This window comes from Pan paniscus, chromosome X (genome assembly GCF_029289425.2).
Source record: "Pan paniscus chromosome X, NHGRI_mPanPan1-v2.0_pri, whole genome shotgun sequence".
NCBI classification, from domain to species: Eukaryota; Metazoa; Chordata; class Mammalia; order Primates; family Hominidae; genus Pan; species Pan paniscus.
Genome location: NC_073272.2, coordinates 54,966,909 through 54,994,238, shown reverse-complemented (window position 1 = coordinate 54,994,238; position 27,330 = coordinate 54,966,909). Strand labels below are relative to the sequence as shown.

General features: G+C 39.9%; 1 protein-coding gene across 29 annotated transcripts in view; it reads left to right on the top strand.

Annotated features, from left to right (window-relative positions):
- The window catches only part of HUWE1 (HECT, UBA and WWE domain containing E3 ubiquitin protein ligase 1), a 150,399-nt gene that overhangs the window by 87,658 nt on the left and 35,411 nt on the right, over positions 1 to 27,330 (top strand). For 28 of the 29 annotated variants that reach the window (XM_003805901.6, XM_055106725.2, XM_063601490.1 and 25 more), the window contains 20 exons: positions 3,451 to 3,667; positions 4,233 to 4,355; positions 5,242 to 5,479; positions 6,215 to 6,445; positions 7,719 to 7,841; positions 8,342 to 8,437; positions 9,025 to 9,294; positions 10,307 to 10,459; positions 11,421 to 11,548; positions 11,759 to 11,840; positions 13,142 to 13,318; positions 13,985 to 14,144; positions 14,419 to 14,777; positions 17,295 to 17,490; positions 18,748 to 18,915; positions 20,026 to 20,171; positions 20,593 to 20,659; positions 21,850 to 22,064; positions 25,955 to 26,166; positions 26,908 to 27,090. In XM_003805901.6, the coding sequence (XP_003805949.1) occupies positions 3,451 to 3,667; positions 4,233 to 4,355; positions 5,242 to 5,479; positions 6,215 to 6,445; positions 7,719 to 7,841; positions 8,342 to 8,437; positions 9,025 to 9,294; positions 10,307 to 10,459; positions 11,421 to 11,548; positions 11,759 to 11,840; positions 13,142 to 13,318; positions 13,985 to 14,144; positions 14,419 to 14,777; positions 17,295 to 17,490; positions 18,748 to 18,915; positions 20,026 to 20,171; positions 20,593 to 20,659; positions 21,850 to 22,064; positions 25,955 to 26,166; positions 26,908 to 27,090 (3,544 nt within the window). The remainder of the gene's footprint in view (positions 1 to 3,450; positions 3,668 to 4,232; positions 4,356 to 5,241; positions 5,480 to 6,214; positions 6,446 to 7,718; positions 7,842 to 8,341; positions 8,438 to 9,024; positions 9,295 to 10,306; positions 10,460 to 11,420; positions 11,549 to 11,758; positions 11,841 to 13,141; positions 13,319 to 13,984; positions 14,145 to 14,418; positions 14,778 to 17,294; positions 17,491 to 18,747; positions 18,916 to 20,025; positions 20,172 to 20,592; positions 20,660 to 21,849; positions 22,065 to 25,954; positions 26,167 to 26,907; positions 27,091 to 27,330) is intronic. The other variant, XM_063601478.1, reaches the window with a different exon arrangement.

Sequence of the window (27,330 nt, the reverse complement as noted above, 5' to 3'; positions counted from 1 at the left end):
GAGCCTATTTTTACACACTGAGTTTATATGTGCATGTATATCCTGAAAAGACATAGATTTAACCCTTGAACAACATGGGGGTTGAGGCAACTCCTCCACACAGTCAGAAATCCATGTATAACGTTTGACTCCCCAAAAACTTAACTACTAATAGCTATCTATTGACCAGAAGCCTTACCAGTAACATAAACAGTCGATGGACACACATTTTGTATATGTATTATATCCTGTATTCTTAAAGTAAGCCAGATAAAGGAAAATGTTAAAATCTTAAGAGAAAAATATATTTACTGTTCATTAAGAGGATCATCATAGAGGTCTTCATCTGGGTGGTCTTCACATTGAGTAGCTGAGGAGGAGGAAGGAAGGGGGAGGATGTTGGTCTTGCTGTCTCTGAGATAGCAGAGGCAGAACAGGTCAAGGAGGTAGAAGGAAAGGCAGGTATGCTTGGTGTAACTTTGTGGAAATACACAGTACTTTCTTTCTGACTTGGTTGCTTTTGCTTTTTCATTTCTCTAAAAATGTGTCTGTACAATACCAATTTTTCTTCCACCGTTTGCTTTAGTTTCGGTGCCCATATCATAGTAAGGTCCACATCATAAAAGAAGTCAAAAGTATTCTTTAGTAATCAGAACCCTCTGCCAGATTGTCTTATGTCACTTTGGTTCCTGGCACTGCTTCTACATCTTCTTCCTCATCATCTGGTATCGGTTCAGAAGCACTCATCTCTATCAAGACGTCTTCTGTTACTTGCTCTGGTGTGGTGTTTATTAGCTCTTGAATTTTACTGAGATTCATATCCTGAAATTCTTCACCCATGTCCTTTTTTTTGCCATATCCACAAACTCGTGATTTCCTTGATTGGCGCTGTCATAAATCCTGTTAAGTTCTGCACAATATCAGGACAGTTTTCTCCAACAGGAATTTATTTCAGGCTTGATGGCTTTTTCTGTGACAATGATGGCATCTTCAGTGGTGGAATCCTTCCAGACTTTCGTGATGTTCCCTCTGTCGGGGTTCTCTTCCACAGCATTAACAATCCTTTCCTTAGAGTACTGTGTGTAATAGCCTTAAAGCCCCTTATGACTCTCTGATCTAGAGGCTGAATTAGAGATGTGGTTTTGGGGGGCAAGTAGACCACTTCAGTGCCTTTTGTGTTGAATTCATGGGGCTCTGGGTCACCAGAGGCATTGTCTAATGTCAAAAGAACTTTAAAAGGCACTCCCTTACTAGCAAGGTACTTCTGACTTCAGAGACAAAACATCAATGGAACCAATCCAGAAAAGGGGTCTTGTTGCCCAGGCCTTCTTGTACAACCAAAAGACCAGCAGCTGGTAGTTTATCTTTCTCCTTCAAGGCTCGGAAGTTAGGAGCTATATAGGTAAGGGCAGTCCTGATTATAAACCCAGTAGCATTTGCACAAAATAGAGGAGTGAGTCTGTCCCTTCCTGCCTTAAATCCTTCTGCTCACTTCTATTCCTTACTAATAAACGTCCTTTGTGGCCTTTTTTTTTTTTTTTCCTTCAAAGTAGGGCACTTTTGTCTGTATGAAAAACCCTTTCAGGCAGATACCCTTTCTCAATGATGTTCTTAGTGGTGTCTGGGAACTTATCTGTTGCCTGTTGGTTGGTTGTCAGAAGCTGCTTCTCCTATTATCTTGACATTCTTTAAGCCAAATCTCTTTCTAAAATTATCAAATGATCCTTCACTGGCTTTACATTCTCCAGCTTTAGATCCTTCACTTTCCTTTTGCTTTAAGTTTTCATATAGTGAGTTCATTATTTTCTTGAATTGCATTAGAATCTATAGATTTGTCTTTATTAGGGCAATCCTGTACCCACATAAACGTGCATTTTCAATATGAAATAAAAAGATTTCACAAAAGTGCAAGGTTTTCAAGCCTGCTGGTGTAGCTGCAGCAACAGCTTCACTAATTTCCTTTTGTTTGTTTTACAATGGTCTTTACACTGAATTCATTTTTCCTGAAGTGGTGGGCAATCTGCAATCCATATCAAATAATTCAACTTTTTCTTGAAGTGTCATGACTTTTCCCTGCTTCTTGGGAGCACTTCCAACGTCACTAGTGACACTTCATATGGGGTCATAGAGTGACCCAGGTTTATTCCAGGTTTTCAGTATTGCGGTAAACATGAAAAACAATGCGAGAACCATGAGAGATCACTACACAATTTACTGGAGAGATGAACTGTTCATGTAGAAGTGCTTAGCCTCACACAGTGTTTTAAGCAGATTGTGGCAACACTTGAGCTCACCACAGTATCAGCAGGTCGTGGCTACAAAATTATTACAGAGTATAATATGTACTAAATTTTATCCAGTTACTCAATACTGCTTATTTACTGCAAATGGCACCGTGTATAAGTGTATGTGCATAAGTGTGATAAATATTAAATTTTTATGATTTGTGTATATTTTATGGTAGTAAATGATAAAATAGACTAGTATCTACATATATTTTATGCGTTTATGACATACCTAACTTTTTGTTAATTTTTCAATATTTTGAGGCTACATGTTTCATCTGGGAGTTTTTTCAAATTGTCACCAATCTCCAAAATTTTCAGTATATTTATTGAAAAAAAATTCACACATAAGTTAGGCATCTATAGTTGAAAACCTGTGTTGATCAAGCGTCAGCTGTACTTTGATTCAGACCTAGCCCTTCTTGTCTCTGGATCATGAAATAACGTTTCATGAAAAAACGTGAAATAACGTTTATTTTTAAAATGCTATGGCAACATTTTCATTTATGATTTTAAAAGTATATTTCATTGTAGAAATATAAAAAAAATGAAATATTTAAAGAGAAGCTGGAAAGCACTCAGTTTTTTGTGTTTTCTTTTACATATGTTTATATTTGTATGCTGCCTTTTCCTTGTTGAATTATATATTGAAAAGCATCCTATGAAATGGAAAATTTGAGATGTCCATAATCTGCCCAATTCCTTAAGAAGCTACTTGTAAAAATTTTCCTGCTTTTCCTAGTTTTTTTTTTCCTTTGGGACTACATATTTTTTGTTGTGATCAGACTATGTATATTGTCAGTGATCTTTTCTTATCTAAGTGGCTAATCATTTTTGGCATTTTAAAAGTTTTCTGTAGGCATTTTAAGTGACTTTATCATCCACTAGATATCATTTAACTTAAATATGGTTTCAATTTATGTTCCTCTAGCAGTATGAGTGCTTATTTGTCTTTTACATTTGGTATCTATTGAGTGCCACATATCTGTCTCCTACCGTCAAAAGTGGCATTTGTTCCTTGTGGGACTTCCTTTTTGGATTATTGAATGTAGAACAAATCCAAGTGTTAACTAGGGGTTGTAGGAGGAAGTGGTGAGTCATAAAAATATGTTAATGGTAATATGTCTGTTGTAATTAAACCATTCTGAGAATACTGTACAGTCTTATTCTGATTTCTGGGTTTCAGCTTCCTCCAGATTAGGCCGAGCACTTGCTGAGCTATTTGGACTTCTTGTTAAACTTTGTGTGGGATCTCCTGTCCGCCAGAGAAGGAGCCATCATGCTGCCAGCACCACTACAGCACCGACACCTGCCGCGCGATCAACAGCCTCAGCTCTCACTAAGCTCTTGACTAAGGGGTTATCTTGGCAGCCCCCACCATATACACCTACTCCCCGATTCAGGTGAAGTTCAGCTTGAGATTCAGGGACTAGAAAGTTACAATAAAAAATACGTAAGTTGTTCCTATACTACTTAAAATGGAGAGTGAGCCACTGAATTTGAGAATTTGGAGGTCCCTTGTTTACTCTAGAAAATGAAGTGTAAGTTACTTGTTTTGGTTGTACCTAGTACAGAACATGGGTAATATTTTAAGTATTTACAGTCAAACTGCATTTCAGTGTTCTTATATAGGTAGTATCCCTTATCCAAAATGCTTGGGGCCCGAAAGTGTTTTGAATTTTGGAATTTTTTGGGTTTTGGAATATTTGCGGAATACTTATCAGTTGAGCATCTCTAATCTGAAATGCTCCCATGAACATGTACTTTGAGCGTCACGTCAGCAATCAAAAGTTTCAGATTTTGGAACATTTTGAATTTTCTGATAGGGATACTCATCCTGTATTCTTTAGTAGGTGGGAGGTGTCACTTCAGTGTGTAAATTTTACTCTTGCCTTTTACATGAATTTCCTATTGCTTCTGTCTCTGCTTTACAGAAGGTTAAAGTTTTGCCTTTTTTTCCACTTTCAGGCTGACATTCTTCATCTGTTCAGTTGGTTTCACATCCCCAATGCTGTTTGATGAGAGGAAGTATCCCTACCACCTCATGCTGCAAAAATTTCTCTGCTCCGGAGGCCACAATGCTCTTTTTGAGTAAGGATCAAGTTGCTTCACAGAGGAGCATTTCTTGGAGTTTGATCTTTGCTGTGTGCCTTCCCAGCCCACTGCTTTTAAGTACCCTATCTTGTAACAGTGGGATATATAGAAATAGCTATTGGTTGTATCCTTCAGTGTTCTGGGAAGTAGCCATGTTTGTCTCCGTTTACCTTGGAGGGTAGGATTTAGCCTCCCCTAGAGTTGTGTTTGTAAGGGTCTCTGCTTTTTCTCATGTGGCTTCCAGTTCCAAGTATGGGTTTTTAAAATAGGTTTGTCTTTTTCTGTTGTTTCTCTGAATATAATTTTTCTGCTATTCTTGGTCAGATGATTTCAAGATGAGTTTCACTGGTTTAGGTTTTTTTGTGGTTTTTTTTTTTTTTTTTTTTTTGAGATGGAGTCTGGCTCTGTCGCCCAGGCTGGAGTGCAGTGGCGCAAACTCAACTCACTGCAAGGTCCGCCTCCCGGGTTCATGCCATTCTCCTGTCTCAGCCTCCCGAGTAGCTGGGACTACAGGCGCCCGCCACCACGTCCAGCTAATTTTTGTATATTTAGTAGAGACGGGGTTTCACTGTGTTAGCCAGGATAGTCTCGATCTCCTGACCTCGTGATCCACCTGCCTCAGCCTCCCAAAGTGCTGGGATTACAGGCGTGAGCCACCGCGCCCAGCTGGTTTAGGTTTTTAAGACTCTAAAAAGTAACGGAGGAGAGGCAGAACAAAAGAAAAAAATAGTATAGCTGAAAACTGTTGGACAGATTAGACGTAATAGCTCTAAGAAGAGGGACGTGTAGGGCCAATATAGAGATTGGGGACCTTTTAGATGTAAACCCCCCTTGCCAGGGTAAAATACTAATATTCTGTCTACTTTTCCTTATTTGAATTTAGAACTTTCAACTGGGCTCTGTCCATGGGAGGTAAAGTTCCTGTTTCTGAGGGATTGGAACACTCAGACTTGCCTGATGGCACAGGAGAATTCCTAGATGCCTGGCTTATGCTGGTGGAGAAGATGGTGAATCCCACCACGGTGCTTGAATCTCCACATTCGCTGCCTGCCAAATTGCCTGGAGGTGTCCAGAACTTTCCCCAGTTCAGTGCACTGCGCTTCCTTGTGGTAACTCAGAAAGTGAGTATTCAGTATTCTAAAATCAAAAGGAATTTCTCATGCTAAGTAGTTCCCACTCTATTTTGTCCTGTTTAATGAAATAACATGCTTATTTAAGAACCACTGGATCCAACTCCCAGATAGGGCTGCCTTACGTAAGGGAATATAGACCATTTGAGAATTTTCCGTGATAAACATTTGAGCTGTAAATTTCAGATTGGTACTTGCATTAGGCCGTTCTTGCATTGCTATAAAGAAATACCTGAGACTGGGTAATTTATAAAGAAAAGATATTTAAGTGGCCCACAGTTCTGCAACCTTTGGAAGCATGGTGCTAGCATCTGCTGGGCTTCTAGGGAGGCCTCAGGAAGTTCACAGTCATGGCGGACGGTTAAGTGGGAGCTTGCATGTCACATGGCAGGAGCCAGGAGGTGGAGGGGGTGGTACACACTAACTCACTATCATGAAGACAACACTAAACAATGAGGGATCCACCCCCATGACCCAAACACCTCCAGCATTGGGGATTACAATTCAGCATGAGATTTGGGCAGAGCAAATATTCCAAACTATATCACTGCTTAAGGTTGAGTAAAATGCCTCTTCTCTGTGCCTCCTTAGACCTCCTCATGTTGGCCAATTATTTTGTTGTTGGTACTAGTTGTGGAAGGACTGTTCCATAGGTCTTTAACTTAATCCTTCTGAGCTTTGAATTGAGGCAAAATGATTTTCGCACACTTTCCAAATTACTTACAGGCAGCCTTTACTTGCATCAAAAACTTATGGAACCGGAAACCCCTGAAGGTATATGGTGGACGAATGGCTGAATCCATGCTGGCCATTCTATGCCACATCCTCCGAGGAGAACCTGTGATTCGAGAGAGACTAAGCAAGGAGAAGGAGGGGTCTCGAGGAGAAGAGGATACAGGGCAAGAGGAAGGTGGCTCCCGCCGGGAACCTCAAGTCAACCAGCAACAACTGCAACAGGTAGGGTACTGGCCTCACACTCCAGGGTCCAGACTTTGCACCCAATGGAGTGTGATGCTTATGGATTTTCTAAGCTCACATACCACTGAGTCCCTGGTCACATTAACCAGGAGACAGTTTAAATTTCCTCCTTCTCTTAGTATTTATTTTTTTTCTCCTGAGGAAAACTGGAGTATAGTCCTGATGCTCTGCACAGGTAATACTCCTTTCAAGCATGTTGATGAGTATTCTCAGTAGCCTCCTGCTGCCTCAGTGGAGGCAAACTGTCCTCAGTTACTTTCTGGTTAACCTGTAAAGAGAATGGATATTGTGAACCAGATTTATTCTCCAACAAGAGCTTTCTGAAACCTTAGTCACCTACAAAACTTTTGTTTTCACTTGCAAATAAAATGTATAAGGGGCATTTTAAAAATTGGGAGGCCAGAAAGAGGAGAGGGGAAAGGCATGTAAAGTCCTGCCACTTCCATCTCAAAGAGCATTTTAAGATTTTCTTCCTGGAGTTTGTATGTATGTGTGTTAGCTTTTATGTCTGGAGTCCTGTTCAAATCTGTCTACTATATACACCTGTCCCGTTTTTTATCATTAAAGTAATAAATACTCTCATTACCAAATTTGGAAAATACAAGACTTTTAAAAGGCATTCGTAATTTTATCACACAAGATAGTCATTGTCTCCTTTTTCAGTCAGTCTTGTGCCTAATTTTTACGTTGTTAACATCAAATAATACATATACTTATTGCTGTTATCAAGAACTTTTTTTTACTTATTGGTCATTCTTTTATTGTTGGATGCTAATTTTCTTACAGTTTGATGTTTTAACACTGTGTTGTATAGTTTCCTTACGTACCAATCCTTACATACATCTCATGATTATTGCCTGGTAGTAGATTAACTAGGTCAGTTTTTCAGGCAATTGCTCTGTTACCAGTTTGTTTTCCAGAAAGTTGGGACCAATTTATACTTCTTTGTATGAGTCTCAATCTTTTAATTATAATAACCCTGTTAATCATAATAACCATGCATCCCCCCCTAACTTTCTTAGAGGATGAAATCGAGAATCTTCTTGGCTCCTTACCCAATGTGTAGCTTAGAATGCTATAGAAGCACCAAACAGAAAGGATTGTTCATTTTACCTAATTGCCCTAGCTCATAAATGCTCTCAGCCCAGATGAAGTTAGAAAAAGTTATTTCCATCTTGAAAAGGTTCCTTCCTTTTAAAAATGTATTTGGATTTCCGTTATGTGATTCTGAGCCCTTGCATTCTTTATGTAGCTCATGGACATGGGCTTCACAAGGGAACATGCAATGGAGGCACTGTTGAACACCAGCACCATGGAGCAGGCCACAGAGTACCTTTTAACCCACCCTCCTCCAATCATGGGAGGAGTTGTTCGGGTAAGTTGGCTCAGGAGCAGTGATTTTCCAGGATATTGGTTTGACTGCTGAAGTCCTTTTTCCCCTTATTATTCTGTCATTGGTCTTCCTTTCTATAAACTGCTTCTCATTTTCAGACATGTCCATGCCAGTATTTTCTTTTCATAATAACAGAAGTTTTCTATCCCCCAGCAATACAAATTACTATACTTTGTTTGCAGAAGAACCCCCAGTCACAAAACAATAGAAGAGGCACACTTTTCTAAGATGTAGAATAGATGATCACACTGTAAGCCTCCTTCCTATACTTAGTTTTACGTGTGATTTTCCTCATCTGTTCTTGTTTGTAGTAACCACATAAGCCTGATAGGGTTTGACTTATACAAGAGCAGCATTTTGAGGCCCTTCCTCTCTCTTTAGCTTGAGCACAAGATGTCTGATTCCCTGTGAGTTGCAGTGGTCTTGTTGGGTTTCTTTGTTTTGAGTGTGTATCCTTACTGGATATTCTCTTAACACTCTAGGATCTCAGCATGTCTGAAGAGGACCAGATGATGAGAGCAATTGCTATGTCTCTGGGACAGGATATTCCAATGGATCAAAGGGCAGAGTCACCTGAGGTAACTATAGAACACTGCATCCTAAAGGGCTTGGCACATGAATCTTAGTATTCTGTGAACATTCTGCTAGTATTGCAAACTAATTGATAGAATTCAAATCTAAAGGAAGACATGAGAAGAGTACTAATTCATCCCAGCTTTGCCATCCATTATTGAGCTACCTTGTATTGACCTGAAGCTTTAAGGGAGGCATATGAAGCATTAATCTTTATTGTCAAATAAGAGACCCAAAGTGTACTCAGTAGTGCCATTAGGCCGAACTTGGCTGTATATTTCTAGGTGACAGTTACTTTAATTTTCCCTGCTGGCACAGAATATAGAACAGTGTCTAGAAATGATTTTGCGGGAGGTAGTATAGAATGCTACAAGTGACTTGACAGTGAAAGTTGTTTGAAGCGTCCCTCCCTTCTACCTTCCCTGTCTTGCCTTAAACTTTGTGGCTGCCACATCCTGGATGAAAGTATCAACTGCTTGAGGAGAAGGTTGAGGGTAATCATATGGTAGAGCAAAAACATTCTCAGAGTCTCTCTTATCTTTCCTCCTTCACCTCTCCTGTGTATTATTCACACTTCCTTCCCTGCTTCCAGGAAGTTGCTTGCCGGAAGGAGGAAGAGGAACGGAAAGCTCGGGAAAAGCAGGAGGAGGAAGAGGCTAAATGTCTAGAGAAGTTCCAGGATGCTGACCCGTTGGAACAAGATGAGCTCCACACTTTCACAGATACTATGTTGCCAGGCTGCTTCCACCTTCTTGATGAGCTGCCAGACACAGTATACCGTGTGTGTGACCTGATCATGACAGCAATCAAACGTAATGGAGCAGATTATCGTGACATGATTCTGAAGCAAGTAGTCAATCAGGTGAGCTCTCAAGGGGTCAGAAGAGGGGAGTATGTGAAGTGGTTTGCCTGCCTGTGTCAAAACCTGATTTCTGAAAAATCAGCATATTTTCATTCTACCTGATATGGGTATATTCTCTATTTGGATTCTTTCGATCTGGTAATCCTGAAACAGTGTGTTAACTACATCGCACACACAAAAATGTCTTTAGAAGGGAAAAACAAAGCTCTCCTTTTCTACTTTTCTCTTAAAATGTCTAAAATGTGCCTCACCCTTGAGTCAGGTTCGTCCCCTGGACTAATACTGAATAAATGTTTTTTCCTATGTAACAGCCGCTTGAACAACTGAGTCCCCATCCTGATGAATACTTGTGACCTGATATTTGTCCTCTTTTTCTTTTCTCTCATTATGAAATTATGCTAATTATAGAAGTGGGATAAGAAAGAAATTACCTTAAATCCCCACACCCAGATAGCCAGTTAACATTTCGATTGTCTTTAAGTTACTGGAATCTTGTTTTATGTAATGTTTCATTCTAGAAGCAGGGAAAGAAATTAAAAAAGGGAAAACTTTTTTCTGGGCTTTGTAAAATAGAACTTTAATGCACAAGAACACAAGTAAAGGAAAACTGGATAAAACATTTTTTCACAGAAAGTTTTAGTGTCTATTTTTTAACAATAATTCTGAGAGAGAGAGATAAAATGAAAGATTGCTGATGGAAGTATAAGTTGATAGAACCTTTTTGGGGTTGACTGTATGCACCAGGAAGTTTTAAAATACTCATTTCCTTTAACTTAGATTTTAGGCTGCTTATAGTCTAGCCTAATAAAGTAATTGTTTAGTGGTGATCCTTTAGTAGCATACATCTTTTGATATAGATTCTAAATCCCTATGGTAAATATGTTAGATTTACCTACCTTTCTTTAGTGAATGTGTTGGAGGCAGAGGGAGTATTTTAAAAGGTTGAGAATATTTTCAGAAACCTCATCTTGTTCTGCGGTTCCGTGACTTAACCCTTTTTTTGCTTTTCTAGGTGTGGGAAGCTGCTGATGTATTGATCAAAGCTGCTCTTCCCCTGACAACAAGTGACACAAAAACCGTGTCAGAGTGGATAAGTCAGATGGCCACACTGCCCCAGGCCTCCAATTTGGCTACTAGAATCTTGCTTTTAACGCTACTTTTTGAGGTAAGATTTAGATCTTTGGGGCCTTGTAATTCATTCATGAAAGAATTATCAAACACTTAACATATATGAGGCATTGAAGACGAAAAAGCGAAGAATAAGGCATGAGTCCTGCATTTCATGAGCCCAGTTTCTGATAGGCTAAAATGCATATAATTACGTATAAAATACAGCATTCTGTGTTAGAATGATAACAGTTTTATCTGGGTTTAGGAAAGTCATATGCATCACTTTGGATTCATGTGAGAAGGGCTTCTGAGAACAAGCATTAATTGAATTGAGTCAGAATTGTGAGGTGGTAGTTTAAAAGAAAAGTATTTAAATTACTAACAGAGCTTGGTCATAGAATATTTTTTGCTCTTCTGAGGAAACCTAACTGGCAGCCACATAGTAGAGTAGGGTATGCAAATTGGATGTGGTCAATATTGAGGTAATAGACATTAGATGAAATCAGATTCCTCTCTCTTTTCCTTGCCTATTTAGTCAGCAGATTATTTGAGGCAAGAGAGTGGTTTGGGCAAGACCTGATCCAACCAACGTAGGAACTAGGAGGCAATTGACCTTGGACAAATGACTTCATTTGTGGCTCATTATCTTTAAAACCTGAACTTAATGAACTGAACCCTTTACATACAGCAAACTCAGGGGATAAATCCAATATAAGAGTCAAACTGTGTAACAGCTGTCTTGGGGGTTTCCTTTATCATGGAAGTGATAACTCTTACTGTAGCACTTTGTAAATAGATACTTGTGGGAAAGGTTTCAGAGTACTAAAGAGAGAATCATTCATGGATCCCCATCTAAAACAAATCGCAAGTAACAGTCTTGTATTTTCTTTTAGTGTTTTTTCCTGTTCATTTAAGCAATTGGGATAAGTCTTGTATTTTCTTTTAGTGTTTTTTCCTGTTCATTTAAGCAATTGGGATAAGACTGGTTGTTGTTTTTTTTCCCTTTGATCTATCAGGAGTTGAAGCTACCTTGTGCTTGGGTGGTTGAATCAAGTGGCATCCTTAATGTCCTAATCAAACTCTTGGAAGTGGTTCAGCCCTGCCTCCAGGCAGCCAAGGAGCAGAAGGAAGTCCAGACCCCAAAGTGAGTAACCCTATATCTACCCTAGTTTCGTTTCTATTTCCCTGGGACATGGGCCTGAGTCAGGCACTCTTCTGGGGCATGTATGGGGCAAATTTGTGGTACTTGTGTAGTTTTAAAATTATAAAGGAAGCATCTGATGAAATTAAGATACATTTTCCCAATTCGTGCAGGTTTCTTGCTTTCCCAAAACAGATCATTTTTCTTTTTTAGGTGGATCACACCAGTGTTGCTCCTGATTGATTTCTATGAAAAGACAGCCATCTCCTCAAAAAGGAGAGCCCAGATGACTAAGGTGTGTAATGTAGTATGTATGACTGCAGGACGGTTTAGCTTCCTGAGGCAAGAGTAGACCAGAAGAGAATATGAGAGAGTAGTGAAGAATATAGAAGTCTCTGACCAATGTATAAATCTCTTAAGGGATTTTCATAGCTAGGTTTCTCTTCTGAATAATTTACTCTGGAAGTAAATTTTGAAGGAGTGTGCTATCTCCAGAGGAGGAGCGGCTTTTCTGTTATGTAAGGGACTGAGTATACAGCAATCCTTCCAAAAAGCAAACACTCCTTAGATGAAGATTATTGTGCCACATCATCTCACTACCTTCTTGGAAACAGGATTTTTGTTTCAGTACATCTCAGGTGAACATTCCCCTTTTAGGGAAAATCAGTAGAAACAAAAGGAAAGTAGAAAATGGCAAGATAAGGGACTGTAGATAGTTTTTTTGTCTAGGAAAAGTATCTTAGTCCGTTTTGCTGTTGCTATAACGTAATACCACGGACTAATTTATAAACCATAGGCTGGGCACTGTAGGCTCACGTCTGTAATCCCAGCACTTTGGGAGGCTGAGACAGGTAGATTACTTGAGTTCAGGAGTTCAAGACCAGCTTGGGCAACACATGGTGAAACCCCATCTCTCCAAAAAATACAAAAATTAACCAGGCATAGTGGTGCGTGCCTATGGTCCCAGCTACTCAGGTGGCTGAGGTGGGGAGATCACTTGAGCCTGGGAGGCAGAGGTTGCAGTGAACCGAGCCGGCATCGCGTCACTGCACTCCAGCCTAGGTGACAGAGTCAGACCCTGTCTCCAAAAAAAATATTTAATATAAACTGTACAAGTTTATTTGGCTCATAGTTCTAGAGGCTGATCTAAGGGACCACATCTGGTGACAGCCTTAGTGCTGCATCCTTCTATTGCAGAAGGTGGAAGAGCAAGAGGTGTCCAAACTCGCTTTTATAACCAACCCAGTCACAATAACTAACCCAGTCCGTGGATAATGACATTAATCCATTCATGAGGGGCGGAGTCCCCATGACCTAATATTATCTTTTATTAGGCCCCACCTCCCAGCACTGTTAAATTAGGGATTAAGTTTTCAACACCTGAACTTTAGAAGACATGTTTTTAAGCGTGTAGCAGAGAGACTAAGGAATGTGAGAGTAAATGCATATGAAAAATGTTCTTTTGGTTTTTAAAATTTATTGTCCAGTATATTTCTTTTTCCTGGGTGAGTTTTAGCAGTGAACACTGATGAAGTTACTATTTCTTCTAATCAACCTTGAAAGAAATACAAAGAAACTTTGTACTTTTATGTTTAGTACCTGCAATCCAACAGCAACAACTGGCGCTGGTTTGATGATCGCTCTGGGCGTTGGTGTAGTTACAGTGCAAGCAACAATAGCACTATTGATTCTGCCTGGAAATCTGGAGAGACAAGCGTGCGATTCACTGCAGGCCGAAGAAGATACACTGTCCAATTCACTACAATGGTGCAGGTACATGCTCACTCACCAAGCTTGTCTAACCCGTGGACCACAGGCCACATATGGCTCAGGATGTCTTTGAATGCAGCCCAACACCACACATTGAGGTTTTTTTGTCGTCGTTCTTTTTAGCTTATCAAATATTGTTAGTGTAGTTTATGTGTGGCCCAAGACAATTCTTCTTCCAGTGTGGTCCAGGGAAGCCAAAAGATTGGACACCCCTACCGTAAACTTTATCAAAAAGAGGGGTATGTGTTTTGGTTTTCTTCTTTCTGAACCAGCATTCCTAACGTGTTAGGAGGAGGAGAGTTACCATTACCTAATTAAGTATAGATTTCAGAAAATCGAGTCTTCCTAAGGTCATTGATTAGACCTTGGGTCTGTAGCAATTTGATACTATCCCTCTTAGAAATGATTTTAAGTGTTTAGTCAAGGGCTAGGGAGTGGTTAGGGATGGTATTTGCTCTGTTGGAAGGTTTACAGTTCATTATAAGGCCTTGTGTATGCCACTTGCCTTCTGGGGACTTTCAGGTTTTTTCTCTGTAAATGATAAAGGTGGGATAAATTGCCAGAGTTCCTTCCTGTTGTAGCATTTTACCTGGGAGATGTCCCTCCCCTCCCCCACCTTTATAATTCGTTTTTGGTAGAGGTTTTTTTAATGTCTGTTTGAATTCCTAGGTTAATGAGGAAACAGGGAACCGACGCCCTGTGATGCTGACTCTCCTCAGGGTACCTCGGCTGAATAAAAATTCAAAAAACAGCAATGGACAGGAACTAGAGAAGACGCTGGAAGAAAGCAAAGAAATGGATATCAAACGTAAAGAAAATAAAGGCAATGGTATGTACCAAGAGTGTTTTACCTAAAGCTAATGTGCCTTTGTGGCTTAAGGTCTGGCCAATTTCATTGTGAGTTATTTTCATCAGCTTGATTAACAGATTAAAGATACGTAGGCCTCCCTTATGCTTTTTCATCTGATCTTAAAATTGGTATTTGGCATGCTTCTCTTAATAGGACCCAAGTGCTTGGCCAGTTACTTAGGAGGGAGGCGTGGGAGGAAATAAACATCAAGTTAAACTGTCTAAAACTGTTTAACTGTTTTCCCATTTTATAGATACCCCTTTGGCCCTAGAGAGTACAAACACTGAAAAGGAGACAAGCCTGGAGGAAACAAAAATCGGGGAGATCCTGATCCAGGGCTTGACAGAAGATATGGTGACTGTTTTAATCCGGGCCTGCGTGAGCATGCTGGGAGTCCCTGTGGACCCAGATACTTTGCATGCCACCCTTCGTCTCTGTCTGAGGCTCACCCGGGACCACAAATATGCCATGATGTTTGCAGAACTGAAGAGTACCCGCATGATCTTGAATTTGACCCAGAGCTCAGGCTTCAATGGGTTTACTCCCCTGGTCACCCTTCTCTTAAGACACATCATTGAGGACCCCTGTACCCTTCGTCATACCATGGAAAAGGTGAGTGTGTTTTGTATCAGATTCTGGTTTAGCTTTACATCATACCTATGTTCTCCTTGGTCTGAGAACAAATAGACTTCTGGTTCTTCTTAGGGTATATAGCTAGATATGTATACTGTATACTCCACCCAACAGAATTTTCCAGCTCTATGCTTGGGGGCTTGCTTAGGTATGGTAGGATGATCCTATTGCTAGAAAGTCCTCTCCAGCAATCTGGTTTTCTTTTTTTTCTTTTTTTCTTTTTTTTTTTTTTTAATCTAGGTTTCATTAACCAAGCCAAAAACCGTTAGTAAAGAACTGGGATACCTTCCCCCAAGTTCATACCTTCAGAATCATTCCTTTGTAGGAGTACCTCTCGGGTGTTCAGCCAAGAGCCTATTCTCAAAACACTGTATTTTGGAATATAAAAGTATAGTTAAAGCTTTTTGAATGTTTGTAATCTGCCAGGCACTGTGATAGACACTTAACAAATACCCATTGTGCAGATCAGAAAACAGGTTATTATATTTTAGGAAACTTACAAACCAGTGGAAGAAATAGCAACGTACTTTTAAAAAATAAAAACATTTGTAAAGTTAAGACAATAGTCAGGGTGTGGTGGCTCATGCCTCTAATCCCAGCACTTTGGGAGGCAGGTAAATCACCTGAGGTCAGAAGTTCAAGACTAGGTGGGTGTGGTGGCATGCACCTGTAATCCCAGCTACTTGGGAGGCAGAGGTTGCAGTGAGCCGAGATGGTGCCATTGCTCCCCAGCCTGGGTGACAGAGCGAGACTCTGTCTCAAAAGAAAAAAAAAAAGAAGACAACAGTGGAGGGTTGAGGGGCAAATGTCCTAGTAGTGAGGCTTTTCCTCTTCAGTACTTAATACAAAATCCTTTCTTCTGCTGATTCTTTGTCATCAATAATGACTGTTAATAGACTTTGCTTCCGTTTTCCTCTCTTGGGACATTGTTTCCCGCATTTATAAGCAGTGTTGCAATATGCGTTTTTGTGCCTAACTTTGTTCATGTTTAAGATCGTTACTTAGAGATTTTTAGTAATTGGATCAAAAGGCATTACAAGTATTTTTTAACTTGCCAGAAAAGTGGTATCAGTTTTTGTATATCTGAGTATACATTTTAGATTCTTCAGACAGTTCTTTACACAGCCTGCTTGATTTCACCTCACATGTGCCAAATCAAGAGAAAGAGAGCTGTTAAAGGTAGCTTGTATGGTGATCCACAGTCCAGGAGATAACCCAGCAGGGAAGGAACAACTATATACAACTAAATTCTGATTTTAGAAACTTGAAATGCTTGAAACGCTTTCTATAAAGAAATGTTTAAAAGTTACAAGTTCAAAGTGCTAGGAGAAAGTGTAGGTCCTCATTGGATGAGGGAAAACTTTTAAAGTTTTAACTTTAGGTAAATTATAGTTGGGGTGTGGGAAACAAAGGAACATCAGTGACAGTCTTAACGTATCAAGATGGCAAAATGTAAAGTCTTGGTACTATTCATTGCTAGTACAGGTGTGGAAAACCAGGCATACTCTTAACTTTCGGTAGGAGTGGAAATTGGTGTAGCCACATCGGAGGGCAATTTGGTACTCTTGGTCTAAGATATCCTTTGACCTAGAAATTCTATGGCTAAGAATTTATCTGATAACTAACATCAAGTATACCAAGATGCATATATAAGAGTGTTCACTGTGGAATTGCTTGTAATATCAAGAAACTAGAGGTCTAATGTCCAGCAGTAGGGGGCTGGATAAATTATGGCTTATCCTTAATATTGAAATTAAACTTTTCTGTGTTTATTAAATGGAAATTATTTTATAATTACAGCCAGACAGGCAAGATACAGAGGGTATAATGTGCTAAAGGGCATGATTGATTTGGTTAAAAAAAACAAAAACAAAAAAAAACAAAAACATTAAGATACCAAAAGATGTTTTTCATTGTGAGCATGTAGTTTGTGAAATAACAGATAATGGAAAATAATACAATTGAGTTATTTTCTTCGTGCTTTCATGGATTTTTCCATTATTAACAAGCAATTTTATGAGAAGAGCAGAAGCATAGCTATATGTAAGCCCTGTGTTATCTCCAGTGGCTATCATTATCTCAGACTGATGGTTGACTTTGAGGCGTAAAGAAAATATTTAATTGTGTTCCTGTACACTAAGTGGATTACAGTGTTACATGTTTTTGAACCATTCTGGTTTAAAATTGTGACAGCGTTTGGAGAGGCTCAGGAGCTGACACTTTAATGTGGAAGTTATGTGGGGTTTATAGTCTTGACACATCTCCCAGTTTCTATAAAGATCACATGCAGTCTGGTCTAATAATTGATAGTTTTGAGACATGCTGCAACTTTTTTATAAGCCAGGTTTTTTGAATCAAGAAGGGATGGGACGGGACTTAAAAATAAAATGTCATTCTCCCAAAAATCAAAAGCTTTTAGTCTTGGTAACTCTTGACTGCAGTTGTATTTTTAGAAAGTAGTGTTTAATCGACAGTGTTTCTTTCTCTCTTTACTAGGTTGTTCGCTCAGCAGCTACAAGTGGAGCTGGTAGCACTACCTCTGGTGTTGTGTCTGGCAGCCTCGGCTCTCGGGAGATCAACTACATCCTTCGTGTCCTTGGGCCAGCCGCATGCCGCAATCCAGACATATTCACAGAAGTGGCCAACTGCTGTATCCGCATCGCCCTTCCTGCCCCTCGAGGCTCAGGAACTGGTAAGTTTCACTTGCTCCTGGCCTTTGATATTAAGTTTGTGGCCTGGTATAAATCCAGAAATTTATTTATGAGGAGGTCTGTAACTTGAAGAGCCTCCTTAGGCAAGTATTAGGACATTTGCTGGCTAATTGATCGTTTGGGTCAATTTAGTAGGTACTTCAGTAGCTTCTCTGGGCCTTGCCCTGTTGTAATCCCTGCCAGAGACACTGAGGACTCATTCATTCTAGTCCTTCACTTCAAAGAGCTCATTTTGGTGGGGCAGTAGGCTTTACATATAGTTAATGGTTTACAAATCAAATGATAATTAAGGGTTAAATGGATGTATGTCTCGTGTAACACAGTGCTAAATAGACGTCATCTGTGTATTCCTGCCAAGAAATGTTTGACCTGTATTTAATTATGAGGAAACAATTAGATAAATACAAATTGTGAGATGTTCTATATAAGACAACTGGCCTAGACTCTTCAAAAATATTAATGTTATGAAAGAAAAAATACAGGATCATTTCTTCTAGAGAAAAGTAGACTAGAGAGATAATCACCACCAGCCTTGGTTGGGCTGTGGATCCAGATAAAAGATTTGGAGAAATTTGAGTGCTATGTATTAGGTAATGTAATTGTATCTGTTAAATTTGGGGGGTATTATAATGGTATTGCAGTTTTGTATAAAAATACCCTTGATCTCCCCTCTGCTGACTTTTTTGGTAATAAAAAAGAAAATATATGTCCTTGATCTTAGGAGCTACAAGTAGATGTATTTAGGAGTAGTCACTTGGTAATTCTGGATGAAAAGTATATAGATGTTTATTATACTATTCGAACTTTTCTGTAGGTTTGTTGGATTTGTTTTTTTTTTTTTTTTTTTTAATAAAACGTTGAGAAGGGGATAAAATTATTTTGGAAGTTCCAGCTATGTGCCTGCCCCTGTGCTGGGCATTTCTCAGTTATATCCTCATTTAATCCTCAAAATAAATTTGAAGAGTGAGAAAATTGAGGTTTGTTGAATTAACAACTGGATTTCAAAACCAGTTTTCTCTAACTCAAGCCTTTACTATTTGGTACTGCTATATTAAATCCTGTGGAATTTAAGGAAAGTATAAACCAGGTTTTATAGTAGAGTACTTGAACTTTAATTGAAAATGGTCTCCTATCTCAAGCCTTGTATATTACACATGCCCCCTTCTGAGTCTTTGTTAGTAACTTAGTTTAGGTACTGCTTCATGATTGACTGGTTTTTCTCTCTCATTTTGGCTTAGCTTCAGATGATGAATTTGAGAATCTTAGAATTAAAGGCCCTAATGCTGTACAGCTGGTGAAGACCACCCCTTTGAAGCCCTCACCTCTGCCTGTCATCCCTGATACTATCAAGGAAGTGATCTATGATATGCTGAATGCTCTGGCTGCATACCATGCTCCAGAGGAAGGTATGTGGCTAGCCTACCTCAGGAGGCTGGGCACTAGAGGATATGTTACTTTGCCCGGGTCATTTCAGCCAACTCATGGCTTAGTGAGCACTCACTATGTGCCCATACTCTGGGGCTCAAGATGAATAAGATACCCATTGCATGTCTGTGAAGAAGCTAATAGTCATATAGTATGACATACCAGGATGGTGGTAAGTCCTTAGGGTGAGGCACCTTACCTAGTGAGGGTGCACAGGTAAGAAAATTTCTTTGTGTACATGATTTCTAAAATGAACCTTGAATGGATGAGATTGCCAGAGTTCTGTTATATGAGAATACACACCATACAGGGGGAAGAATGAACAAAGATTTAAAAGGAGATAATAGCATTCTGTGAGAGGTTGAAAATAAGACACCAGGAAGTCTCTAATGTTTTCATACTCAAGCAAAACCTTTTTATTGTCTGAAGAGCTGGAGGCAATATTAGGAGGTGTGTCTGTTTCCTAACTGTTGAGACCACCACACCCATCCACCTTTATTCCTAGTTAAGGTGCATGTTATAAGCATTAGGAAAGTCATGATTGATTTGCTTGGAACATAGGTTTCCATTATAGTAAGGTCCTTCTGGATTTTATTCAGGACATACTTATTTGATAGGTCCACAGAATTGCCAAAAATTGATGAATGCTGCCTTTAATAAGCAAAAGAAATCTGAGTCTTGACCTTGGTGCTTTTCATCTGTACAGAACCCTGATCCATATAGAATTCCTTGGTTCTCCTACCACCCCAGAATCTTTACCCTATCTCTTATCACCTCCCCAAAATAGTTTAGCTATATAGCTGTGGCAACCATTTATTGACCTACCACTGCATGAGCAATAGTGCCAGGTATGTTCACTTAAGGTTTGTAGTTACAGCTTAGGAAAGTGAGACTAAGTTAATTGCCTGTGGTCACAAGACTAGTTTTTGTAATTTTAGGGTGAGGCACTCTAACATTATCTGTAATAGCACCATGTAAACAGTCATAGCCACTTGATGTGAAATTGACCAAGACTGACTAGATAGGCCTTAACACTGTCCAATTGTAGAAGAGGTTTATTTTGTTTTTGATGGTTGTTACTGTTTTCCTAGCAGATAAATCTGATCCTAAACCTGGAGTTATGACCCAAGAGGTTGGCCAGCTCCTGCAAGACATGGGTGATGATGTATACCAGCAGTACCGGTCACTTACGCGTCAGAGCAGTGACTTTGATACGCAGTCAGGTTTTTCCATTAATGTAAGTCAATTCCAGCAGCGTTTTATCTTTCTTCTCATTTTTCAGTGCCTGTGTGGTCTCAGTATTTAGGGCTATCCCCGGGGAATTTCAAAGATATTAATTGTGATGTATCTGTAAATTATCTGTTGCCTGTAAAGACAAAATTGGGGTGTCCCTGGAGACTTTTTTTTCTCTCCTAGGATTAGAACTGTTCTTTAATTTTTTTTCTTTTCCCTTTCCTTCCCCGCCTCCCCCACAGTCTCCCAGTCACTGTATTTATGATAGCCTCCCACAGATTATAGTATAAAGGTGTAAGGTGGTTAAAAGGTTGGCCAAAGAGAATCTGTGGCATTCCCAGCCAGTGCCCTGGGAAGGAGTTCTGCCATTTGCAGACGGGTGCTTTTGAAATTCATAATAGCTCAGGAGTTTTCTTCTTCTACAGAGTCAGGTCTTTGCTGCAGATGGTGCCTCCACTGAGACTTCCGCATCTGGGACCTCCCAAGGAGAGGGTAATGATTTGCTTTTCTCACTACCATGTTCTTATTCCTTAGGAAAACAACTTGAAAAAACTGTAGGTGTCCTGTGCAGGGGGTAGGAGAATACAGACTTAATTATTACGTTTACTGGTCTAAGTGAACTTTCTCAGGTGAGCTCAGTGTTCTGTAATAAAGGGTCTCTATATGCTAAAGTTAATGGAACTGTAAGTTAACCAACCTAGTAATGGTTGCTGTGGTAACATATTTTAGTTTTACTTTTTAAATCACGCCATAATTATTTGGGGGGTTTCTAAAAACTGGCTTATAGAGATTTTATGCCAGTGATATTATTCTAGCTACATGCTTTACGTGGTGGATGCCTGTCTTCCAGCAATGTTAACAGAGCCCATTGACTATTCACCATGAACTAGAAAAATGTCCCTGGGAGTAAGTCTAATGAGACCTTTAAAGAGGTGCTTCTCCTTAGATAGGAAAGGTCTTTGTGATCCAATTTAGGAGACATTTTGTTTAAAATCATACTAGTTCCTGGAGATAAATTTAAAAGGCTAATATTAGTGAAATAATTGGTTAACTCATTTTACTGGGTTTACTGGCCATATGTAGTGTATAGTGTGGATGATGGTGCTGATTCAAGGGAAGCATTACCCACTATGTGGCAGACTATATTGGACACCAAAATGGATCAGATTTGTTCCCTGTACTTAAAGTACTTTGTCCAGTGACTGAGACCTGCAAGAGTTATAATGCAGGATAACTGCCAGAATGAAGGCATACTTGGATAAGATATAATGGACATGTAAAGTATCTCACAGTATGTCTAGATGAGACAGGAAAGCATTTATGGAGGAGGTCAGCATTTGAGCTGAACTAGATAAAAGTGTGCTAGGCAGACGGAAGAAAGAAGTAAGGGAGCAAGACATGTTTGAAGAACTGTTAGTAGACTGTTTCTGGAGTATGTAAAAGGAGGGAAATGGAGGGAAATGCACAAATAGTTGGGCAAAGCATCCCTGTTGTACTGTAACCACATAAATCTGAGACCTGAGTTATCCTGGTTCTCTGCTCTTGCACTGCAGTGTCACGAGAGCATTCAGTTTGTACAGGTGGCTTAAAGTGGAGGAGAAATAGCATTCTTTTCCACCTAAGACTTGATTTTGCCAGTGTTCCAGTGTGGAATTGAACCAGTGTTTGACTTTTCTCAACAGCTTCAACTCCAGAGGAGTCTCGAGATGGGAAGAAAGATAAAGAAGGGGACCGGGCCTCTGAGGAAGGCAAACAGAAAGGCAAGGGCAGCAAACCTTTAATGCCTACCTCCACTATCCTTCGTCTTCTGGCAGAGTTGGTGAGGTCCTATGTTGGTATTGCCACCCTGATTGCCAACTACAGCTACACTGTGGGCCAGTCTGAACTGATCAAAGAGGTAATATTTCCAACTTCTATTTAAGTTGTTACACTGTACTTCCATCATTTGGGTACCGCCTGTGTCAGACACTCCTGGGAAGCTGTGCATGCTAAGTGCTAACCCAAGTAATGAGTGAGAAGAGGCATCTTCAGACATGCAAGGCCGGGTGCGGTGGCTCACGCCTGTAATCCCAGCACTTTGGGAGGCTGAAGCAGGCGGATCACCTGAGGTCAGGAGTTCGAGATCAGCCTGGCCAACATGGCAAAACCCCATCTCTACTCAAAATACAGAAAAAAATTAGCCGGGCGTGGTGGCGGACACCTGTAATTCCAGCTATTCGGGAGGCTGAGGCAAGGGAATCACTTGAACCCAGGAGGCAGAGATTGCGGGAATCACTTGAACCCAGGAGGCAGAGATTGCAGTGAGCCAAGATCGCACCATCGTACACCTGCCTGGGTGATAAGAGCGAAACTCCGTCTCAAAAAAAACCTGAAAGAGCTAGGCCTTTTTTCATTAGGTTCACTGAGAGAGAGAGTTAATGAGATTTGTTCTATTGAAAGTCCCTCGTTATGCATTGTGGAGATTGAAGAGGGAAGACTGGAGTCAGAGAGAACAGTTAGGAATCTGATAGAGTAATCTAGTAACGTACGATCTTGGTGAAGTTGGAGGAAAATGGGTGAGTTGAAGAAATATTTTTAAGGTACAAATGGACAAGAATTGGGTTTGGAAGATGAAAAAGGAAATTAAGACTCAAGGATGTTTCTTGATTTGTGGGGGTTTTTTTAATTGCTTTTATGGGTTGGCATCTAACAAGAAAATAGAATGGGGTGGGGAAGGTTTGAAGAGAAAATGAGGAGTTTTGAGAAGTATCTGTGGGACATCTAAGTAAAAGTGTCTAAAGGACAGTTGAATAAACCATATAAATAAGAATATAGGTGTTCATCTTCCAGATGTACTCACACATGTGCAAAGACACCAGATGTGGTAGCAGTATTGGTAATAAAAATAAAGGAAAAGCCTTAAATGTTCATTAGTAGAGCTGTGGAAAAGAATGAAGTGTCCTGATGCAGAATTATTCTCAGGTTAGATTTTTTAAGTGAGTGGGGCATTTTGAGAAACTGTATCACATGTTCCCACATATGTAAAATGGGTGCCCAAATATTTTTTCCCATAAGGGTGCCTTGTTTTGTGGATCACATTGTAATCTTATGGTTAGTAAGTGGCAAAAGGGTCTGAGAGTGAGTAGGGGCACTAGTGTTGCCGTCTTTGAAAGCAACCGCCATTTTTAAAGCTATTCTTACTTTAATCCAAGTTTAATATACATAGAAAAATACACAAATCTTAAATAGTCTGTTTTTCCTAGGTAACCACTAGCCAAGTTAAATAAAGCATTACAAGCTCCCTAGAAGCTGCCCTCCTTGTTCTTTAGTGCATCTCCTCCCAACCATTTCACCTTCACTCAAGATAACCATTATCTTGAGTTCTAGTGCCGTAATTTGGTTTTGTAGTTCATGTAAATGGAATCTCATAGAATGTACTCTCTTTTTTGCCTGGCTTCTTTTGCTTAACATACTTGATTCATTTTGTGTGCAGGTGAAGTTTATTTTCATCTGTATAAAATTCCACTGTGGAATGTACCATGTACCAAAACAAATACATCTTTTACCCATTCTACTGCTAATAAACATTTGGGTAATTTTGCCTTTGGAGCTATCACAGATAGTGCTGCTATGAGCATTCTTATGCATATATATAAGTTCGTGAACTACCCAATTTCTGTTGGGTAGTATATGCCTAAGAGTAAGAGTTGCTGAGCTCTAGAGTATGATAGTTGTTCTGCTAATGCTAAAAGTTTTCCAGAGTGGCCAGGTCAGTTTATATTATTACCAGCAGCATATGGGAGATCAACAGTTGGTGTTTTTTCATTTTACCGATTTTAATGGGTTTGTAGTGGTATTGCATTATAGTTAAAATTTACATTTCCCTGTTGACCATTTTTTTCATGTCTTTATTGGCCATTTGTTCATTCTCTTTTGGGAAATGTCTATTCAGCTCTTTTACTCTATTTTCCTATTGAGTTTTTAAAATATATTCTGGACATAAGTCCTATAAATACATAAATAGGCTTCCTTTTTTTAAGAGTCTCACTTTGTCTCCCAGGCTAGAATGCAGTGGCACAATCATAGCTCACTGCAGCTTTGAACTCCTAGGCTCAAGTGATCCTCCCACCTTAGCCTCTCAAGTAGCTGGGACCTATAGGCACATGCTACCACGCCCAGCTAATTTTATTTTTTTGAGGTCTTGCTATATTGCCCAGGCTGGTCTCAAACTTCTGGCCTCAAGTGATCCTCCCGCCTCAGCCTCCCAAAGTGCTAGGATTACAGGCATGAGCCATCACACCTAGCCAGGCTTTATTCCAAAGCTTTAACTCATTTATGCCAGTTGTATTCATAATGTATAATAGTATTACCTGTGGATTAACATATTTAATTACAAATTTATTAAGTATCTGCCTAATATGTGTCCAGTGACCTACCAGTACTGGGTATTGGTAAGTGCTTTATAAATACTATTGTTAATCCTCACCTCCACACTGCAAGGTTGTTGATAGTGATCTCTTTAATAGAGGAGAGAAGGCTCAAAGAGGTAAGTAACTTGCCTGGGACCATACTACAGAGTAGCAGAGCTAAAATTGGAAGCTAGGGCTATGATTCCAAAGCTAAGTCCTTTCTACGTGGTTATTGAGAAAATAGTTTTAACTTTGTATGTATTCACTACTGGGAAATTAATTGTTATTTCTAATTGTTTTGTTTTGACAAGGTCACTTTATTCAGTTTCTCAGACTCTCAAATTATTCAATGCATTTTCTTTATTGAGGTAAAATTTACATAAAGTCAACCATTTTAAAGTGTACTGTTGAGTGGCATTTAGTACATTCGCAGTGTTGTGCAACTGTCACCTATGTAGTTCCAAAAATGTTCAGTGTATTTTCATCCAAAATTTGCTTGAATGACAATAGAATTTGTTTCTAAGATAAGGAATTGTCTAGGCAGGAATTGTAGTTAGAGAAAAAAGAAGAGTCTGACTTAATTTCCTTCCTCTATTGAGCCTTTTTCGTTACTTTAAATAACCTTGCATTAAATATTTTTGCATATTAGTTTCTGTGACTCTGCTGTCTCTTGCTCAGCTCTTACCAGCTTCTATTGTAGCACAGGGTCCTGGGCACATTGTAGGTGTCAGTAAATAATTTCAATTTAATTGAACACTGAAGGGTTTATAGCACTTAATTAGGAATCAAGGTTTGAATCCTCAGCCCTTGATTAAATTCTTCTGTGCAAGCCACTTCTTTAGGGGGCTTCAGATTACCGCTTATCAAAAGAGAAAATACTTATCTATTTATAGATTTGCTGTAAGTAGTTCTATTAAATATCACATGTGAAAATATTTTAAGATAGGTGCAATAGCACATGCCTGTAGTCTCAGCTACTTGGAAGGCTGAGGTGTGAGAACACACACACAGGGGTTTGAGGCTGTGGTGTGCGATGATCATGCCTGTGAATAGCCACTGTACTCTGGCCTGGGCAATATAGCAAGACCTCATCTCCTTAAAAACATTTTAATAAAAATAAAGTTTTTAAAAAATGTTTTTAAAAATACATGACATCTACATAACAGTGTATAAGCTGTGCAGTGGGAAATGGGTGGCATTTGGAAGTTTTCTAAAATCTGGGTTTGCTCCTTACTTGCTTGTATCTTTGAGCCTTGGCTTCTTCATCTATAAAGTGGACCTAATAATCACTCATTGGGTGACTTAAGGAAATACTATGTGTGTGTGTATCTTTGGTCCTGTGCAAATGATATGGCATAATTGTGCTTGTAAGTAAATGTCGTGATTCATGACTTTTCAGGACTGCAGTGTGCTAGCTTTTGTTCTGGACCACCTGCTCCCACATACCCAGAATGCAGAAGACAAGGACACCCCTGCCCTGGCCCGCCTGTTCCTCGCAAGCCTGGCTGCTGCAGGGAGTGGCACAGATGCCCAGGTGGCCCTAGTGAATGAAGTAAAAGCAGCCCTTGGACGGGCACTGGCTATGGCTGAGAGTACAGAGAAACATGCCAGGTAAGATTCATACCTGTCCCAGGGCTAATAGCCAAGAACATCCCCTTATTCTTTTTCTTAGTCCATGGGTGGTTTTGCACTTGAACAAAACTTTTTGTCATACTGGCATCATATACTCTCTGGTCCGCTCAAATAGTTCTGGCGGTTGAAAATACCCAGAGCACTGATTACCATTAGAGTAAGTGGGTAAACCTAGAGAAAACAAAGGGAAATGTTAAGTGTATTTTTAAGGTCTTCAAGGAAGTTGAGCAGGTTATTTGATCTTATATTTTAAATTTTATTTAAAGTAGGGGCTGGGCACGGTGGCTCACGTCTGTAATCCCAGTGCTTTGGGAGGCCAAGGCCGGTGGATTGCCTGAGCCCAGGAGTAGGAGTTGAAGACCAGCCTGGGCAACATGGCGAAACCCTGTCTCTACAAAAAATTAGCTGGGCGTAGTGGCACGCGCCCGTAGTCCCAGCTACTCGGGAGGCTGAGGTGGGAGTGTCACTTCAGCCCAGGAAGGTTGCAGTGAGCCAGGACTGCGCCACTGTACTCCACCCTGCTACAGAGTGAGACCCTGTCTAAAAAAGAGAAAACGAATGCTATCACCTTAGGGAGTGTGTTCTCACCTGTTTGTTTAGATGTTATTTCCAGAAGGAAATACAAAAGTTACAGGAGGGTTATCTGAGGCTATTTTGTGAAGACTTGGCCTGAGAAATGGCTATATTCATATGATAGAGATGTCAAAACTTCTCTCCCAGGCTTCAGGCAGTGATGTGTATCATCAGTACTATCATGGAGTCCTGCCCCTCCACCTCCAGCTTCTACAGCAGTGCCACAGCGAAGACCCAGCACAATGGCATGAACAACATCATTCGGCTTTTCCTGAAGAAGGGACTGGTTAATGACCTGGCCAGAGTACCTCACAGCTTAGACCTGTCCAGGTAAAATCATGCCCCAGCCCCAGGCTTTTCCTTCTCTTCAGCCTCACTACACGAATGATGTTGAGGTAGCTGGTGTAGTGGGAAAACTTTGGGTACAAGTGGGAGACCCAAGTCTTTCTTATTGTGGCTTTTAGCACTTGTCTTTCTTAAAGCCTTGGTTCTTACTTGCTATAAACTCAAGAGTTGAACTATAATAGTGATTTTTTTTTCAAGCTTCCCCCCACTTTAAAAATTACCACT